The sequence below is a fragment of the Hemitrygon akajei genome, chromosome 17, assembly GCF_048418815.1.
Source record: "Hemitrygon akajei chromosome 17, sHemAka1.3, whole genome shotgun sequence".
Lineage (NCBI taxonomy): Eukaryota > Metazoa > Chordata > Chondrichthyes > Myliobatiformes > Dasyatidae > Hemitrygon > Hemitrygon akajei.
The window spans coordinates 85,935,688-85,956,041 of NC_133140.1; the positions used below are offsets into that span (position 1 = coordinate 85,935,688).

Consider the following 20,354-nt stretch of genomic DNA (forward strand, 5'->3'; position numbering starts at 1 on the left):
TTGTCTTACGGGGGCCTGTCGGTGTGTGTGAGTGGGTGGGTGGGGAAGGGCTTGTCTTACGGGGGCCTGTCGGTGTGTGTGGGTGGGTGGGTGGGGAAGGGCTTGTCTCACGGGGGCCTGTCGGTGTGTGTGAGTGGGTGGGTGGGGAAGGGCTTGTCTTACGGGGGCCTGTCGGTGTGTGTGTGTGAGTGGGTGGGGAAGGGCTTGTCTTACGGGGGCCTGTCGGTGTGTGTGAGTGGGTGGGTGGGGAAGGGCTTGTCTTACGGGGGCCTGTCGGTGTGAGTGAGTGGGTGGGTGGGGAAGGGCTTGTCTTACGGGGGCCTGTCGGTGTGTGTGAGTGGGTGGGTGGGGAAGGGCTTGTCTTACGGGGGCCTGTCGGTGTGTGTGAGTGGGTGGGTGGGGAAGGGCTTGTCTTACGGGGGCCTGTCGGTGTGTGTGGGTGGGTGGGTGGGGAAGGGCTTGTCTCACGGGGGCCTGTCGGTGTGTGTGAGTGGGTGGGTGGGGAAGGGCTTGTCTTACGGGGGCCTGTCGGTGTGTGTGAGTGGGTGGGTGGGGAAGGGCTTGTCTCACGGGGGCCTGTCGGTGTGTGTGGGTGGGTGGGTGGGGAAGGGCTTGTCTTACGGGGGCCTGTCGGTGTGTGTGAGTGGGTGGGTGGGGAAGGGCTTGTCTCACGGGGGCCTGTCGGTGTGTGTGAGTGGGTGGGGAAGGGCTTGTCTTACGGGGGCCTGTCGGTGTGTGTGTGTGAGTGGGTGGGGAAGGGCTTGTCTCACGGGGGCCTGTCGGTGTGAGTGAGTGGGTGGGGAAGGGCTTGTCTCATGGGGGCCTGTCGGTGTGTGTGAGTGGGTGGGGAAGGGCTTGTCTTACGGGGGCCTGTCGGTGTGAGTGAGTGGGTGGGTGGGGAAGGGCTTGTCTTACTGTTGTTCTCCTATTTCGTTTCGTTGTTTGCACTGTTCTGCTCGATATCGTAGGCATGCTGTCTTTGTGCTGGGATGCGTGGTGACACTTGTGGGCTGCCCCCAGCACCTCCTTAGGGTGTGTTGGTTGTTAACACAAATGACACATTTCACATAGAAACAGAATACCTACAGCACAATGCTGTGTCGAACATGTCCTTACCTTAGAAATTACCTAGTGTTACCCACAACCCTCTATTTTTCTAAGCCCCATGTAACTATCGAAGTGTCTCTTAAAAGACCCTATTGTATCTGCGTCGACCACTGTCGCTGGCAGCCCATTCGACACACTCACCACTCTCTGAGTAAAAAACTTACCCTTGATATCTCCTCTGTACCTACTTCCAAGCACCTTAAAACTGTGCTCCCGCATGTTAGCCATTTCGGTCCTGGGAAAAAGCCTCTGACTATCCACACAATCAATGCCTCTCATCATCTTATACACCTCTATCAGGTCAACAGCACACACATAGCACATATGGTTATGATAGCAAACACCAGAGGGCAGCACTGAGTGAACACCAGAGGGCAGCAGCGAGTGAACACCAGAGGGCAGCAGCGAGTGAACACCAGAGGGCAGCAGCGAGTGAACACCAGAGGGCAGCAGCGAGTGAACACCAGAGGGCAGCACTGAGTAAACACCAGAGGGCAGCACTGAGTAAACACCAGAGGGCAGCACCGAATGAACACCAGAGGGCAGCACCGAGTGAACACCAGAGGGCAGCACTGAGTAAACACCAGAGGGCAGCACTGAGTGAACACCAGAGGGCAGCACTGAGTGAACACCAGAGGGCAGCACCGACTGATGGGCAGAGACACAGAAAAAAAAATATGTCAGGGATGGGGTAAGAAGAGGAGGAGGGGCATTAACGGAAGTTAGAGAAGTCAATGTTCATGCCATCAGGTTGCAGGCTACCCAGCCGGTATATGAGGTGTTGTTCCTCCAACCTGAGTTTGGATTCATTTTGACAGTAAAGGAGGCCATGGATAGACATATCAGAATGGGAATGGGATTATAGATGGGCAAGCACCGAGTGAACACCAGAGGGCAGCAGCAAGCAAACACAGATGGTCAGCACCAAGTGAACAGCAGAGGGCAGCAGCGAGCAAACACAGAGGGTCAGCAGCAAGCAAACACAGAGGGTCAGCACCGAGTGAACAGCAGAGGGCAGCACCGAGCAAACACAGAGGGTCAGCAGCGAGTGAACAGCAGAGGGCAGCACCGAGCAAACACAGAGGGTCAGCACCGAGCAAACACAGAGGGTCAGCAGCGAGTGAACAGCAGAGGGCAGCACCGAGCAAACACATAGGGTCAGCACCAAGTGAACAGCAGAGGGCAGCACCGAGCAAACACAGGTGGTCAGCACCGAGTGAACAGCAGAGGGCAGCACCGAGCAAACACAGAGGGTCAGCACCAAGTGAACAGCAGAGGGCAGCACCGAGCAAACACAGGTGGTCAGCACCGAGTGAACAGCAGAGGGCAGCACCGAGCAAACACAGGTGGTCAGCACCAAGTGAACAGCAGAGGGTCAGCAGCGAGCAAACACAGAGGGTCAGCACCGAGTGAACAGCAGAGGGCAGCACCGAGCAAACACAGATGGTCAGCACCGAGTGAACAGCAGAGGGCAGCACCGAGCAAACACAGATGGTCAGCACCAAGTGAACAGCAAAGGGCAGCACCGAGCAAACACAGAGGGTCAGCACCGAGTGAACAGCAGAGGGTCAGCAGCGAGCAAACACAGAGGATCAGCACCGAGTGAACAGCAGAGGGTCAGCACCGAGCAAACACAGAGGGTCAGCACCGAGTGAACAGCAGAGGGTCAGCAGCGAGCAAACACAAGAGGGTCAGCACCGAGCAAACACAGAGGGTCAGCAGCGAGCAAACACAAGAGGGTCAGCACCGAGCCAACACAGAGGGTCAGCACCGAGTGAACAGCAGAGGGCAGCACCGAGCAAACACAGAGGGCAGCACCGAGTGAACAGCAGAGGGTCAGCACCGAGCAAACACAGAGGGTCAGCACCGAGTGAACAGCAGAGGGCAGCACCGAGCAAACACAGAGGGCAGCACCGAGTGAACAGCAGAGGGTCAGCACCGAGCAAACACAGAGGGTCAGCACCGAGCAAACACAGAGGGCAGCACCGAGTGAACAGCAGAGGGCAGCACCGAGCAAACACAGAGGGTCAGCACCGAGCAAACACAGAGGGTCAGCACCGAGTGAACAGCAGAGGGCAGCACCGAGCAAACACAGAGGGTCAGCACCGAGCAAACACAGAGGGTCAGCACCGAGTGAACAGCAGAGGGCAGCACCGAGCAAACACAGAGGGTCAGCACCGAGCAAACACAGAGGGCAGCACCGAGCAAACACAGAGGGTCAGCACCGAGCAAACACAGAGGGTCAGCACCGAGTGAACAGCAGAGGGCAGCACCGAGTGAACAGCAGAGGGCAGCACCGAGCAAACACAGAGGGTCAGCACCGAGCAAACACAGAGGGTCAGCACCGAGTGAACAGCAGAGGGCAGCACCGAGCAAACACAGAGGGTCAGCACCGAGCAAACACAGAGGGCAGCACCGAGCAAACACAGAGGGTCAGCACCGAGCAAACACAGAGGGTCAGCACCGAGCCAACACAGAGGGTCAGCACCGAGCAAACACAGAGGGTCAGCACCGAGCAAACACAGAGGGTCAGCACCGAGCAAACACAGAGGGTCAGCACCGAGCAAACACAGAGGGTCAGCACCGAGCAAACACAGAGGGTCAGCACCGAGTGAACAGCAGAGGGCAGCACCGAGTGAACAGCAGAGGGCAGCAGCGAGCAAACACAGATGGTCAGCACCGAGTGAACAGCAGAGGGCAGCACCGAGCAAACACAGAGGGTCAGCAGCAAGCAAACACAGAGGGCAGCACCGAGTGAACAGCAGAGGGCAGCACCGAGCAAACACAGAGGGCAGCACCGAGCAAACACAGAGGGTCAGCACCGAGCAAACACAGAGGGCAGCACCGAGTGAACAGCAGAGGGCAGCACCGAGCAAACACAGAGGGTCAGCACCGAGCAAACACAGAGGGTCAGCACCGAGTGAACAGCAGAGGGCAGCACCGAGCAAACACAGAGGGTCAGCACCGAGCAAACACAGAGGGCAGCACCGAGTGAACAGCAGAGGGCAGCACCGAGCAAACACAGAGGGTCAGCACCGAGTGAACAGCAGAGGGCAGCACCGAGCAAACACAGAGGGTCAGCACCGAGTGAACAGCAGAGGGCAGCACCGAGCAAACACAGAGGGTCAGCACCGAGTGAACAGCAGAGGGCAGCACCGAGCAAACACAGAGGGTCAGCACCGAGCAAACACAGAGGGCAGCACCGAGTGAACAGCAGAGGGTCAGCAGCGAGCAAACACAGAGGGTCAGCACCGAGTGAACAGCAGAGGGCAGCACCGAGCAAACACAGAGGGTCAGCACCGAGCAAACACAGAGGGTCAGCACCGAGTGAACAGCAGAGGGCAGCACCGAGCAAACACAGAGGGTCAGCAGCGAGCAAACACAGAGGGTCAGCACCGAGTGAACAGCAGAGGGCAGCACCGAGCAAACACAGAGGGTCAGCAGCGAGTGAACAGCAGAGGGCAGCACCGAGCAAACACAGATGGTCAGCACCGAGTGAACAGCAGAGGGCAGCACCGAGCAAACACAGAGGGTCAGCACCGAGTGAACAGCAGAGGGCAGCACCGAGCAAACACAGAGGGTCAGCAGCGAGCAAACACAGAGGGTCAGCACCGAGTGAACAGCAGAGGGCAGCACCGAGTGAACAGCAGAGGGCAGCACCGAGTGAACAGCAGAGGGCAGCACCGAGCAAACACAGAGGGTCAGCACCGAGCAAACACAGAGGGTCAGCACCGAGTGAACAGCAGAGGGTCAGCACCGAGTGAACAGCAGAGGGCAGCACCGAGTGAACAGCAGAGGGCAGCATGCCATCCAATGAGTATGGTGATCTGGATGAAAGCCATGTTTCCACATTTGTTAGTCACACTCACAGAGAAACACACACAAAACAAGGCTGCATTGAAGCATCAGATTACAGACATATTAAACAAATGGGGAAAAAGATGATTAATAAATTTAAATCTGAATACAAATCTCCTCCTCACCATTCTCCTATCAGTATGTCAATCTGTGCCCATTTGTTTCAATGAATATTTGAAATCTGAGTTGGATGTGTGGTGTGTGCTCACATAACATCTCCGCTCCCCACCCCCTCACCTCCAGCCACCAGCTCCTGTCTGAGTCAGAAGAGACCAGCTTCTGAGGACTGTAACGGCAAAAGCCAGGCTAGTGGTCTTTGTGGGGGCAGCATGTATCCGGGGGCAATATCCGGATTCGATTCCAGCCGCTGTCTGTGAGGAGTTTGTACGTTCTCCCCGTGACCGTGTGGGTTTCCTCCGGGTGCTCCGGTTTCCTCCCACAGTCCAAAGATGAACAGGTTAGGGTTACTAATTTATGGACACTTCACACAAGATGCGGGAGGAGCTCAACACGTATGGAAATGAATAAAATGTAGGTGTTTCAGGCCACGACCTTTGACCAAGCCTGGAGAGGGAGGGGGGAGACATCAGAATAAGAAGGTGGGGGGGGAAGAGAAGGAATACAAGCTAGAATGTGATAGGTGAAGCCAAGGTGGGTGAGGGAGGAAGTAAGAAGCAAGGAGATGATAGGTGGAAAATGTAAAGTGCTGAAGAAGAAGGAATCTGATAGGAGAGGAGAGTTGACCATGGGAAGGAGGAGGGTCACCAGCGGGAGGTGTTAGGCAGGTAACGATAAGAGGGAGGTGAGAGGGGAACCAGGGTGGGGAATGGAAGGAGATGGAAGGGAGCAGGAGAAAATCTACTGGAAATTCGAGAAATCAATGTTCATGCCATCAGGTCGGATCCGGGCTACCCAGACAGAAGATGAGGCGTTTCTCGTCCAACATGAGAATGGCGTTATTGTGAACGTGGAAGAGACCATGGACAGACATGATGGGAGGTCTAATTGAAATGTGTGGCCACCAAGAGATCCGACCTTTTGCGGTGGACAGAGTGAAGGTGCTCGATGTGCTTACAAAAAGTAGGAGCAGGGGAGGCCACCTGGCTGCTCAGTGTGCCCCACAGATCAGTAAAATCTACAATGGTTACAACTCTTCTTCCGTGTTAGCTCTCCGTAATCCTCAATTCCCCGATGTCACATTACACCAAAAGGTTCATGAACTCAGCTCGCTGAGTCAGAAGGACACAGACTCCAATTATCTACTTGAAACTACATTTATTAGGACAGGGCAAGCATTGAAATACTTACCTCGGCATACACGGGTACCTCTCCCTGCAGCACACCTCCCATTCTCCCGAACCGTGGTGCCGTTCACACCCAGCCCATCGCTGAAGCCTGGAGAATTACCCCAATGCTCTGCTTGTTTACCCTGCCCAATGATCGGGAATACTGCAGTGTGGACCACCATTAGCAACACCTCAAACCACCGAACCAGACTGCTCTTCGCCAGCCCCACCCCTGTGCTCAAGTAACATTCATGTTCTCATGGTTGTGCCCACAAGCTATTGCATTCTCATGGTCAAGGTCACCTACGCTCAGGCCACAGTGGTGGTGAAGACATTCGACGAGCACAAAGATTAGTCAGTAAAATACACCCAGTCATTCAAATATGAATCATACAGAACTGTGCAAAAGTGCAGTATAGCGAGGGCACAGTACTCTAGTCATTTTATGTATTGCACTGTACTGCTGCCACAAAAAGAAACAAATTTCATGTCATACGTGAGTGATGATAAACCTGATTCTGATAGGGGTCTCTATTGCGGACTGAGAGTGGGAAGGAGGCAGGGAGAGGGGAATCATGGCTGGGAAAAGGGGGAGGAGCGGGAAGCACCAGAAAGACATTCTGTTATGATTAATAAGCCAATTGTTTGGAATCAAATGACCTTGCCTGGTGTCTCAGGGCTGGGGATGTCTACAACTACCCCCGGCTCTCCTTCTCTGCCACCTGTCCCACACCCTGGTCATCCTTTTCTCCCACCAGATTTACAACCACACTCTCCACTCCACATCAACAAATACAGTACTGTGCAAAAGTCTTAGGCACCCTTGCTATATGTACGTGCCTGACACTTTTTCACAGTGCTGTACTTTCAGCTCAGTACTGTATTTCCACCTGAAAAAAAATCTAACCTCTCTCCTTCCACCTCGGGGGGGGGGGAGAGAATTCCAGATGCTGTCCGTGTTCGCTCACTGCTGCCCTTTGACAGAAGAGTTTAGACATTTCTAGGACCCTGGTATTAAATGATTTGTGGCACTAACCTTTCTCGTTTTTCCCGTTCCCCATTCCGATCACCTCTCAGGTCATGGTTTTCATCCATGGAGGTGCCTTCATTCTGGGAAAGAGTTCCTTATTCTATGGGTCGGCATTGGCCAGCGTCGGAAACGTGGTGGTGGTGGTGGTCCAGTACCGGATCAGCGTGGCCGGATTCCTCAGGTAACCCTATGTGTTCAAGAGCGAACGTCGCTTGCTTCCCCAGGTAGCTACGTATTGGAGAGCAGCAGTTGGCTGGTGCTCCAGGTAACAGTGAGCATTGGAGAGCAGTGATTGGTTGCTTCCCTAGGCAATGGTTAATTGGTTCTCTAGATAACTGTGTGCCCACAAGACAGGAAGTGGTCTATGTTTCTGAAGTAAGATACGTACCCCCTGATACACAGCTACCCGATGCTCCAACCAACCAAACACACTGGGGTGGGAGGGGTACTCGGGCCTGGTGGGAGAAGGGAGAATAGAGACTGTCTGGGGTGGGAGGGGTCGTCGGGCCTGGTGGGAGAAGGGAGAATAGAGACTGTCTGGGGTGGGAGGGGTCCTCGGGCCTGGGGGGAGAAGGGAGAATAGAGACTGTCTGGGGTGGGAGGGGTCGTCGAGCTTGGGGGGAGAAGGGAGAATAGAGACTGTCTGGGGTGGGAGGGGTCGTCGAGCCTGGGGGGAGAAGGGAGAATAGAGACTGTCTGGGGTGGGAGGGGTCCTCGGGCCTGGGGGGAGAAGGGAGAATAGAGACTGTCTGGGGTGGGAGGGGTCCTCGGGCCTGGGGGGAGAAGGGAGAATAGAGACTGTCTGGGGTGGGAGGTGTCCTCGGGCCTGGGGGGAGAAGGGAGAATAGAGACTGTCTGGGGTGGGAGGTGTCCTCGGGCCTGGGGGGAGAAGGGAGAATAGAGACTGTCTGGGGTGGGAGGGGTCGTCGACCCTGGGGAGAGAAGGGAGAATAGAGACTGTCTGGGGTGGGAGGGGTCCTCGAGCCTGGGGAGAGAAGGGAGAATAGAGACTGTCTGGGGTGGGAGGGGTCCTCGAGCCTGGTGGGAGAAGGGAGAATAGAGACTGTCTGGGGTGGGAGGGGTCCTCGAGCCTGGGGGGAGAAGGGAGAATAGAGACTGTCTGGGGTGGGAGGGGTCGTCGAGCCTGGTGGGAGAAGGGAGAATAGAGACTGTCTGGGGTGGGAGGGGTCGTCGACCCTGGGGAGAGAAGGGAGAATAGAGACTGTCTGGGGTGGGAGGGGTCCTCGGGCCTGGTGGGAGAAGGGAGAATAGAGACTGTCTGGGGTGGGAGGGGTCCTCGGGCCTGGGGGGGAGAAGGGAGAATAGAGACTGTCTGGGATGGGAGGGGTCCTCGGGCCTGGGGGGGAGAAGGGAGAATAGAGTGTCTGGGGTGGGAGGGGTCGTCGGCCCTGGTGGGAGAAGGGAGAATAGAGACTCTCTGGGATGGGAGGGGTCGTCGGCCCTGGTGGGAGAAGGGAGAATAGAGACTTTCTGGGGTGGGAGGGGTCGTTGACCATGCTGGCTGCTTTACCGAGGCAGTGAGGTGTGCAGACAGAGTCCATGGAGGGGAGGCTGGTTCTTGTGGCGCGTTGAGCTGTGTTCACAACTCTCTGCAGTTTCTTGGGGTCTGAGGTAGAGCAGTTGCCGTACCAAGACATGATCCGTCAGAGAGGATGGTGCATCGATAAAATCTGGTGAGGGCTGATGGAGACATGTCAAATTCATTTAGCTTCCTGAGACAGGCATTCACGAGCCTCTCGAACATCGATATCAGTGTGTCAGCCTGGACAAATGTACTGGATATAGCTTGATGAAAACTTGGGTGGAGAAAATGCAAATGAAATTTAATCATCCCTTCCTCAACACTCTCACTGCCTCAGTAAAACAGCCAGTGTGATCAAAGACCCCACCGTACTCTCTTCTCCCCCTCCCATTTGGCAGAAAATGCAGAGCCTGAAAGCACGTACCAATTGTTGTAAGACTAGTACAATAAGGATGGACTCTTGACCTCACAGTCTACCTGGTTATGCCCTTGCACCTGATGGTGTGCTGCACTCCCTCTGGAACAGGAACACTTCATTCTGGTCCCATATCCGTGGTCTGTTATTGTCCTCCCCTGGACTATCTCAATGGGATGAAATGATCTGTATGGATGGATGGCGAAACAAAGTTTTCACTCTATCTTGGGATATATTGAACTATTAATGCAGACGGGCGTGAGGTGTACTTTGAAAGGCTGAGAGCGAGCAGAAGGTGTACAGAGAGTCCCCGGGTTACTGACGGCCTGACGTACAGAAATCCAACTCTATACCCATTCTCCCGTAGGTGTTTGAATCATTTTACAAACTACTGCTGATAATGCAACGTTTCGTGCCATTTATGAGATGCGTCTCTACCAAAGGAAGTGTGAAGCGCTTCTTCCCTCTGCTCGCCTGCAGGTGACCTTCGGGCAAGGAGGGGTACCCGCTTCGCCCCCCCAGATCATGAAGCCTGGGAGCAGGTGGTGGATGGTCGTATGAGCAGCTGGTTCCTATCACGTCCTGGTTATGCAACCACAGACGCCTGGCAGACAAAGTATTGATAATGGCTGGGGTCACCCATCTTGTAAAGACTTTGCCCAAAAAAAGGCAATAGCAAACCACCTCTGTGGAAAAAATTGCCAAGAATAATCATGGTCTTGGCGGGATCATAAGACTACAAAGACATAGGAGCAGAATTAGGCCATTTGGCCCATTGAGTCTGCTCTGTCATGGCTGATCCTTTTTTCTCTCCTCAGCTCCACTCCCCGGCCTTCTCCCCGTAACCTTTGATGCCATGTCCAATCAAGAACCTATCAAGCTCTGCCTTAAATACACCCAATGGCCTGGCCTCCACAGCTGCCTGTGGTAACAAATTCCACAAATTCACCACCCTCTGGCTAAGGAAATTTCTCCAATCTCTGTTTTAAATGGATACCTCTCTATCCTGAGGCTGTGCCCTCTTGTCCTAGACTCTCTCACCATGAGAAACATCCTTTCCACATCTACTCTGTCTAGGCCTTTCAACATTTGAAAAGTTTCATCCGTAACATCCCCTCTCATCCTTCTAAACACCAGTGGGTGCAGTCCCAGAGCTTTTATTCCCAGAATTATCCTTGTGAACTTCCTCTGAACCCTCTTCAATGCCAGCACATCTTTTCTTAGATGAAAAGCCCAAAACTGTTCACAATACTCAGGATGAGGCCTCACCAGTGACCTCTTGAAATGAATGATAACATTCCTTACCACTGACTCTACCTGCAAGTTAACCTTCAGGGTGTTCTGCACAAGGACTCCCAAAACCGTTTGCACCTCAGAGTTTTGGATTTTCTCCCCGTTTAGAAAAGAGTCTGCACATTTATTTCTCCTACCAAAGTGCATTTTCCAACATTGTATTTCATTTGCCACTCTCTTAATCTGTCTGAGTCCTTCTGCATCCTACCTGTTTCCTCAACACCACCTGCCCCTCTTCGTATCATCTGCAAACTTGGCAACAAAGCCATCTATTCCATCATCTAAATCATTGATACACAGCAAGAAGTGGTCCCAACACCAACCCCTGCGGAACACCACTGGCCACTGGCAGCCAACCAGAAAAGTATCCTTTTATTCCCACTCACTGCCTCCTACCAATCAGCCAATGCTCTAATCATGCCAGTAACTTTCCAAGGGCTTTTAACTTGGTAAGCAGCCTCATGTGTGGCACCTTGTCAAAGGCCTTCTGAAAGTCCAAATACACAACATCCACTGCATCCCCGTTATCTATCCTACTTGTAATCTCCTCAAAGAATTCTCTTTGTGATTATAAATTACCAGGATGAAATAGAAGGGTGGGTTAGTAAGTTTGCTGATGACACAAAAGTTGGGGGTGTTGTGGAATAGTGTGGAGGGCTGTCAGAGGTTACAGTGGGACATCAATAGGATGCAGAACTAGGCTGAGAAGTAGCAGATGGTGTTCAACCCAGATAAGTGTAAAGTGGTTCACTTTGGTAGGTCCAATTTGAAGATAGAATATAATATAAACGGTAAGACTCTTAGCAGTGTAGAGTGCTGAGAGATCTTGGGATCCATGTCCATAGGACACTCAAAGCTGCTGCGCAGGTTGACAGTGTTGTTAAGGAAGTGTATGGTGTGTTGGCCTTCATCCACCATGGGATTGAGTTCAAGAGCCGTGAGGTAATGTAACAGCTATATAAGACCTTGGTCAAACCCCATTTGGAGTATTGTGTTCAGTTCTGGTCCCCTCATTACAGAAAGGATGTGGATAATGTAGAGAGAGTGCAGAGGAGATTTACAAGGATGTCGCCTGGATTGGAGGGCGTACCTTACAAGAATAGGTTGAGTGAACTCGGCCTTTTTTCCTTGAAGTGACGGAGGATGAGAGGTGACCTGATAGAGGTGTACAGGATGATGAGAGGCATTGATCATATGGATAGTCAGAGGCTTTTTCCCAGGACTGAAATGGCTAACACGAGGAGGCATAGTTTTAAGGTGCTTGGAAGTAGGTACAGATGAGATGTCAGGAATCAGTTTTTTACGCAGAGAGTGGTGAGTTGGTGGAATGGGCTGCCGGCGATGGTGGTGGAGGTGGATACAATAGGGTCTTTTAAGAGACTCCTGGACAGGTACATGGAGCTTAGAAAAATAGAAGACTATGGGTAACCCTCGGTAATTTATAAGGTAGGGACATTTTCAGCACAGCTTTGTGGGCCTATATTGTGCTGTAGGTTTTCTATGTTTCTAGAAGTTGGAGGGCATGCTTGCCTTCGTTATCTGGGGGATGGATATAAAATTCTGGAAGTGTGGATGTAGAAATGTAGAAAACTTTGGTTTGGCCTCAGTGTATCTCCATACATGGACAAAAATAGCCAACTTACATCTTCCGTCTTGGAGAAGGTGCAGAAGAGCTGTCTGCACCCGGAGGTATGACCTATCAGGAAAGATTGGACAAACTTGGGTTACCTTCTCTGGAGCATGACGGGCTGAGATAAGACCTAACAGAACTTTATAAAGTTGCAGGAGGCAGAGAGTCAGCGTCTGTTTTCCAGAGTGGAAATGTCAAATACTTGGGTCTAGGGTGGGGGGGGGGGAGTTTAAAAGAGATTCTACACAGAGTGTGGTGGGTGCTCTCACAGAAGGTTTAGACACAGATGCAACAGCAACATTTAAGAGGCATTTAGACAGAAACATGAACAAGCAGAGAATGTTAGAATAACGATATCAAGTTCAAGTTTATGTTCAGTTTATTGTCATTCCCATGTATACAGTCAAACTAAACAATATTCCTCCAGACCAGGGGTTCCCAACCTTCTTTGTACCATGAACCACTACCATTAACCGAGGTACACAACACAGTAGATACAACTTACACACAACACATAAAGTAATATTACCACAAATAAATTAACAAATAGTAAAATATATTCCAGAAGATCGACATTTAGTATTGGGTGCTTTTACTGGCACAAGTTCTGGTGCTTCATACGTGATGAGGCCTGAGTGGTGACAGGGAGTTCAGTAGTCTCACTGCCTAGGGTAAGAAGCTGTTTCCCACTCCAGCAGTTCTTATCCTAATGTTCTGCTACCTGCTGTCTGCTGGTGGGGGGTCAAACAGATTGTTGGACAGATGGGAGGGGTCACTGACAGTGCTGAGGACCCTGTTCACATGCGCAGCCTTCCTAATACATATCTCTGATGGGTGGGAGAGAGACCCCGATGATTCTCTCAGCAGTCCTTGCAATCCTTCGTAGGGACTTGTGGTCAGATGCCTTGCAATTCCCGAAGCAGATGGTGACACAGGACAGCCTCGGTGGTACTGGGTATGGATTGTGTACAGACAGGTGTAATGGGAAGGATTAGCACAGACAGGTGTAATGGGAAGGATTAGCACAGACAGGTGTAATGGGAAGATTAGCACAGACAGGTGTAATGGGAAGGATTAGCACAGACAGGTGTAATGGGAAGATTAGCACAGACAGGTGTAATGGGAAGGATTAGCACAGACAGGTGTAATGGGAAGGATTAGCACAGACAGGTGTAATGGGAAGATTAGCACAGACAGGTGTAATGGGAAGGATTAGCACAGACAGGTGTAATGGGAAGATTAGCACAGACAGGTGTAATGGGAAGATTAGCACAGACAGGTGTAATGGGAAGGATTAGCACAGACAGGTGTAATGGGAAGATTAGCACAGACAGGTGTAATGGGAAGGATTAGCACAGACAGGTGTAATGGGAAGATTAGCACAGACAGGTGTAATGAGAAGGATTAGCACAGACAGGTGTAATGGGAAGATTAGCACAGACAGGTGTAATGGGAAGGATTAGCACAGACAGGTGTAATGGGAAGGATTAGCACAGACAGGTGTAATGGGAAGGATTAGCACAGACAGGTGTAATGGGAAGATTAGCACAGACAGGTGTAATGAGAAGGATTAGCACAGACAGGTGTAATGGGAAGGATTAGCACAGACAGGTGTAATGGGAAGGATTAGCACAGACACGTGTAATGGGAAGATTAGCACAGACAGGTGTAATGGGAAGATTAGCACAGAAAGGGCCTGCTTCTGTCCTCTAATGTTCTGTGTTTCTATGCTTTTTTAACTCGTCCTCTGCATCAGTCCCTAAATCTGACGCAGCATCTCTGTGTTAGGATGCAAATCAGGATTTAACTCTTTGCTTGTACCTTGTTCTCACTGCAGCACGGGAGACGAGTGGGCGAGGGGTAACTTTGGCTTCCTGGACCAAGTGGCAGCTCTGCAGTGGGTGCAGAGGAACATCGGGCAGTTTGGGGGCGACCCCCGGCAGGTCACACTGTTCGGAGAGTCTGTTGGCAGTCTCAGCGTCTCCCTGCACGTACGGACCAGTCACTGCTACCTCGCCTCCCCGCAGTCACGTTCCCACACGTCTCCCGCCCAGCGCCTTGTGAACCGTGGGGGAGCGGGGGGAGGGGTTGGCACCATCCCCAACTTCCTCGATCCCTCAACTCACTAGAAAACTCAGAGATTCAATGGCATCCCAGCAGGTGTCACAGTTAGCAGCAGTGGGAAACTCACGCCCCTCACTGGCACTCCTCACCTCGACCTGCCATTCCTCACGCCTCCCTACCAGGATTCAGCCGTTGCTGGAAGTGCAGAGCAACACACACAAAATGCTGGAGGAACTCAGCAGGCCAGGCAGCGTCTATGGAGAGGAATAAACAGATGACATTTCAGACCAAGACAAGAATCCCGAAACATCCACTGTTTATTCATTCCCATAGATGCTGAGTTCCTCCAGTATTGTGTGTCTGCCCTTCCTCCTCATCTCTCCTCAACCCTCCCCACACCGCTGTCCACCCGTTGTCTTATCGCTACTCACCCCTCGGCAGCTCCGCCTTCTCACCCCTCCTTATATTCCACCCCACACTCCCTCACCCCTCCCCACACTCCCTCACCCCTCCCCACACATCCTCACCCCTCCCCACACTCCTGCACCCATCCCCACACTCCCTCACCCCCCACCCCACACTCCCTCACCCCTTCCCACACTCCCTCACCCCTCCCCATCCCACACTTCCTCACCCCTCCCCACCCCATCCCATCTTTTTACAACAATTCCACATCCCTCCCCACACATCCTCACCCCTCCCCATCCCACACTCCCTCACCCCTCCCCATCCCACACTCCCTCACCCCTCCCCATCCCACACTTCCTCACCCCTCCCCACCCCATCCCATCTTTTTACAACAATTCCACATCCCTCCCCACACATCCTCACCCCTCCCCATCCCACACTCCCTCACCCCTCCCCATCCCACACTTCCTCACCCATCCCATCTTTTAACAACAATTCCACATCCCTCCCCATCTCACTTTACCCCTACTCAAACCCACAGCAACCCCCTTCCCAATATCCAAACTCTCTCCATTCCCTCCCCATCGGTCCAGTCATTCAACCCACCACATTCTGGCCTCCATCCTGCCCCTGGACCAACTCCCGCTCTGGTTGTTCCCGAATACAATTGTTATCCTCCCAATCCCAAGCACAGGTCTTTATTCTCCGACCACTGCCATTCGTGTTCCAACGGTATTCCAGCCTCAGGATACTCACCAAAGTGGATCTCCTCCCATTCCCAGTCCCAGACCCTCAGCTCAGCAAGAGCAGCATGCAATCTACTCATTTCCATGGCCAATCCTGGCAGAATTAGGAGATGGGAGCAGAAGTGGGCTATTCGGCCCATTGTGTCTGCTCTGCCATCCCATCGCAGCTGATTTATTTTCCCTCTCAACCCCATTCTCCTGCCTTGTCCCTGTAACCTTTGATATCCTATCAACTAACACTTTAAATACGTCCAATGACTTGGCCTCCACACAGCTGTCTGTGGCAATGAATTCCACAGATTCATCACCCTCTGCTTAAAGAAATTCCTCCTTGTCTCTGTTCTAAAGGGGTGTCCCTGTATTCTGAGGCTGTGCCCTCTGGTCCTAGACTCCTGCAGTATAGAAAACACAGTCTCAATGTTCACACTTTCTAAACCTATCAATATTCAATAGGTTTCAACATGAAAGCCCCTCATTCTTCCAAACTCCAGTGAGTAGAGGCCCAGAGTCTTCAAACACTCCTCATAGGGTAACCCTTTCATTCCCGGGGTTGTTCTTGTGAATCTCCTCTGGACCTCCTCCAAGGCCAGCACATCCTTTCTTGGATATGGGGCCTAAAAACTGCTCACAATACTCCAAATGCAGAGAATCAAGGAGGAATTTCTTCAGCCAGTGGGTGGTGAATCTGTGGAATTCATTGCCACTGACGGCTGTGGAGGCCAAGTCATTGGGTATATTGAAAGCAGGTTCCTGATTAGTCAGGGTGTCAAAGGGAGAAGGAAGGAGAATGGGTTTGAAAGGTATAATAAATGAGCCACGATGGAATGGAGACTCAATGGGCCAAAATGCCATCATTCTACCCCTTTGTCATACGGTCTACACCCCTTATAGTTCACTATGCAGTCTCCCTATCAAATCTCTCTTACTCTCCTGCGTTCCAGGGATTCAAATCTGAACGTATTCAACCTTTCCCGATAACTCATGTCGTTAAGGCCTGGCAACATCCTGGTAAATTTTCTCTGCCCTCTTTCAGTCTTGTTGATAACTTTGCTATAAGTAGCAGACCAGATCTGCTGGGAGTATGGATCCCCTGCGTGGGCCTGGTTCATTCCCATCTCCTCTTTCTCCAGGCACTGTCTCCGCTCTCTGCCAACCTGTTCCACAAGGCCATTTTACAGAGTGGGAGTGCACTGATGCCAGTGTTTCCTCCGCTACCAACCCAGCTGGCACACGTGAGTGTCTTCACCAGTCAGCGGACTTGCTTCATGCAGGACTCACCATGTGTAGATTTTTCGCCTCAGGGTTTTAGAAACTCACATTAGGACCTGTTTAGAGTCACAGAGCACTACAGCACAGAAGGCCCTTCAGCCCATCTAGGCCATGCTAAACGGTTACTCTGCCTAGTCCCATTAACCTGCACTGGACCATAACCCTCCATACTCCTCACATCCATGTACTTATTTAAACTTCTCTTAAATGTTGCGACCAAACCCACATCCACCACTTCTGCTGTCAGCTCGTTCCACACTGTCACCACCTGAGAGTGAAAAGTTCCCCCTCAAGTGTTTCACCTTTCACCCTTGACCTCTACTTTTAGTCTCAAACAACCTGAGTGGAAAAAGCCTGCTTGCATTTACCCGATCTAAACCCCTTATAATTTTGTACACCTCTGTCAAATCCCACCTCATTCTCCTACATCCAGGAAATAAAGTCCCAACCTTTTCATCCTTTCCCAGTAAGTCAAGTCAAGTCACTTTTTATTGTCATTTCGACCATAACTGCTGGTACAGTACGCAGTAAAAACAAGACAATGTTTTTCAGAACATGAAACAATATAAAAACTACACTGTACTATGTAAAACAACACAAAAACTACACTAGACTACAAACCTGCCCAGGACTACATAAAGTGCACAAAACAGTGCAGGCATTACAATAAATAATCAGCAAGTCAATAGTGACAGTAGAGGGCAGTGAGTTGGTGTCAGTCCAGGCTCTGGGTATTGAGGAGTCTGATAGTTTGGGGGAAGAAACTGTTACACAGTCTGGCCGTGACAGCCCGAATGCTTCGGAGCCTTTTCCCAGACGGCAGGAGGGAGAAGAGATTGTATGAGGGGTGCGTGGGGTCCTTCATAATGCTGTTTCCTTTGCGGATGCAGCGTGTAGTGTAAATGCCCGTGACGGCGGGAAGCGAGACCCCGATGATCTTCTCAGCTGATCTCAGGATGCTCTCAATACAACCCCTGTAGAATGTGATGAGGATGGGGGGTGGGAGATGGACTTTCCTCAGCCTTCGCAGAAAGTAGAGACGCTGCTGGGCTTTCTTTGCTATGGAGCTGCTGGTGATGTGGTTTGAGCTGTGTGTTGCAGCACAGTCGTGGGTTAGCAGAATGAACAGCAGTGGACTGAACACACAGCCCTGGGGGGCCCCCGTGCTCAGTATGATGGTGTTGGAGATGCTGCTCCCAATCCGGACTGACTGAGGTCTCCCAGTCAAGAAGTCTAGGATCCAGTTGCAGAGGGAGGTGTTCAGGCCCAGAAGGCTCAGCTTTCCAGTCAGTTTCTGAGGGTTGAGGAATGAGTAACTCAGGTCCTCAAGTCCCAGCAATATCCTGGTAAATTTTCTCTGCACTTTTTCAATCTTATTGACGTCTTTCCTGTAAGCATGTGACCAGAACTGCAGACAATACTCCAAATTAGGCCTCACCGATGTAATATACAATTTCAACATAACATCCAACTCCTGCACAGAATACTCAGATTTATGAAGGCCGATAAACCAAAAGCTCTATTCCCCTATTGCCCTGGTTAGTGTACTAGTCAGTCACCAGGTTGTGGAGGGAGAGTGTGAGCATTGGGAGCAGTCTGAAGTGGGGTTATCTGGCCCCCTAAGTGCAAGAGGGTGTGAGAGAAATACAGGCAGTGGAGGGGATTGAGTCAGCACAGACTCAGCGGACGAAAGGGTCACCTTCTAAGCTGAAAGAGAAAGGGAGATGAGATGTCACAGCCCAGGCACCTTACCACAACTACACTAGCCAGAGACAAGAGAGATAGACAGGAGATGATGGAGTGAATGGACAGGGATGAACAGGGGGAGGAGGAGAGATGGACAGAGGAGGAGGGGATATGGACAGGGGAGGACAGAGATAGACGGGAGAAGGTGGGAAGATGGAAAAGAACGGACAGGAAAGATGGATGGGAGATGGACAGAGAAGATAGACAGGAATGGATAAGGATAGACAGGGGAGATTGGGGGGAGATGGACAGGAGAGATGAACGGGGGAGATGGACAGGAGAGATGAACGGGGGAGATGGACAGGAGAGATGAACGGGGGAGATGGAAGGGAGAGATGAACGGGGGAGATGGACAGGAGAGATGAACAGGGGAGATGGACAGGAGAGATGAACGGGGGAGATGGAAGGGAGATGGTCAGGGATGGACAGGAGAGATGAACGGGGGAGATGGACAGGAGAGATGAACGGGGAGATGGACAGGAGAGATGAACGGGGAGATGGACAGGAGAGATGAACGGGGAGATGGACAGGAGAGATGAACAGGGGAGATGGACAGGAGAGATGAACGGGGGAGATGGACAGGAGAGATGAACAGGGAAGATGGATGGGAGATGGACAGAGAAGATAGACAGGAATGGATAAGGATAGACAGGGGAGATTGGGGGAGATGGACAGGAGAGATGAACAGGGAAGATGGAAGGGAGATGGTCAGGGATGGACAAGAGAGATGAACGGGGAGATGGGCAGGAGAGATGAATGGGGGAGATGGACAGGAGAGATGAACGGGGGAGATGGACAGGAGAGATGAATGGGGGAGATGGAAGGGAGATGGTCAGGGATGGACAGGACAGATGAACGGGGGAGATGGACAGGAGAGATGAACGGGGAGATGGTCAGGAGAGATGAACGGGGGAGATGGACAGGAGAGATGAACGGGGGAGATGGACAGGAGAGATGAACGGGGAGATGAACAGGAGAGATGAACGGGGAGATGGACAGGAGAGATGAACGGGGAGATGGACAGGAGAGATGAACGGGGGAGATGGACAGGAGAGATGAACGGGGGAGATGGACAGGAGAGATGAATGGGGGAGATGGAAGGGAGATGGTCAGGGATGGACAGGAGAGATGAACGGGGGAGATGGGCAGGAGAGATGAACGGGGAGATGGTCAGGAGAGATGAACGGGGGAGATGGACAGGAGAGATGAACGGGGGAGATGGACAGGAGAGATGAACGGGGAGATGGTCAGGAGAGATGAACGGGGAGATGGTCAGGAGAGATGAACGGGGAGATGGACAGGAGAGATGAACGGGGGAGATGGAAGGGAGATGGTCAGGGATGGACAGGAGAGATGAACGGGGAGATGGAAGGGAGATGGTCAGGGATGGACAGGAGAGATGAACGGGGAGATGGGCAGGTGAGATGAACGGGGGAGATGAATGGGGAGATGGACAGGGGAGATGGACAGGAGAGATGAACCGGGGAGATGGAAGGGAGATGGACAGGAGAGATGAACGGGGGAGAAGGACAGGAGAGATGAACGGGGGAGATGGACAGGAGAGATGAACGGGGGAGATGGACAGGAGAGATGAACGGGGGAGATGGAAGGGAGATGGTCAGGGATGGACAGGAGAGATGAATGGGGAGATGGACAGGAGAGATGAACGGGGGAGATGGAAGGGTGATGGTCAGGGATGGACAGGAGAGATGAACGGGGGAGATGGAAGGGAGATGGTCAGGGATGGACAGGAGAGATGAACGGGGGAGATGGACAGGAGAGATGAACGGGGGAGATGGACAGGAGAGATGAACGGGGGAGATGGACAGGAGGGATGAATAGGGGAGATGGTCAGGGATGGACAGGAGAGATGAACGGGGGAGATGGAAGGGAGATGGTCAGGGATGGACAGGAGAGATGAACGGGGAGATGGACAGGAGAGATGAACGGGGGAGATGG

General features: G+C 52.2%; 1 protein-coding gene across 5 annotated transcripts in view; it reads left to right on the forward strand.

Moving 5' to 3' along the window:
* The window catches only part of LOC140740875 (pyrethroid hydrolase Ces2e-like), a 114,448-nt gene that overhangs the window by 52,819 nt on the left and 41,275 nt on the right, over positions 1-20,354 (forward strand). For all 5 annotated transcript variants that reach the window (XM_073070462.1, XM_073070466.1, XM_073070463.1 and 2 more), the window contains 3 exons: positions 7,329-7,462; positions 14,000-14,153; positions 16,511-16,612. In XM_073070462.1, coding sequence (XP_072926563.1) covers positions 7,329-7,462; positions 14,000-14,153; positions 16,511-16,612 — 390 coding nt within the window. The remainder of the gene's footprint in view (positions 1-7,328; positions 7,463-13,999; positions 14,154-16,510; positions 16,613-20,354) is intronic.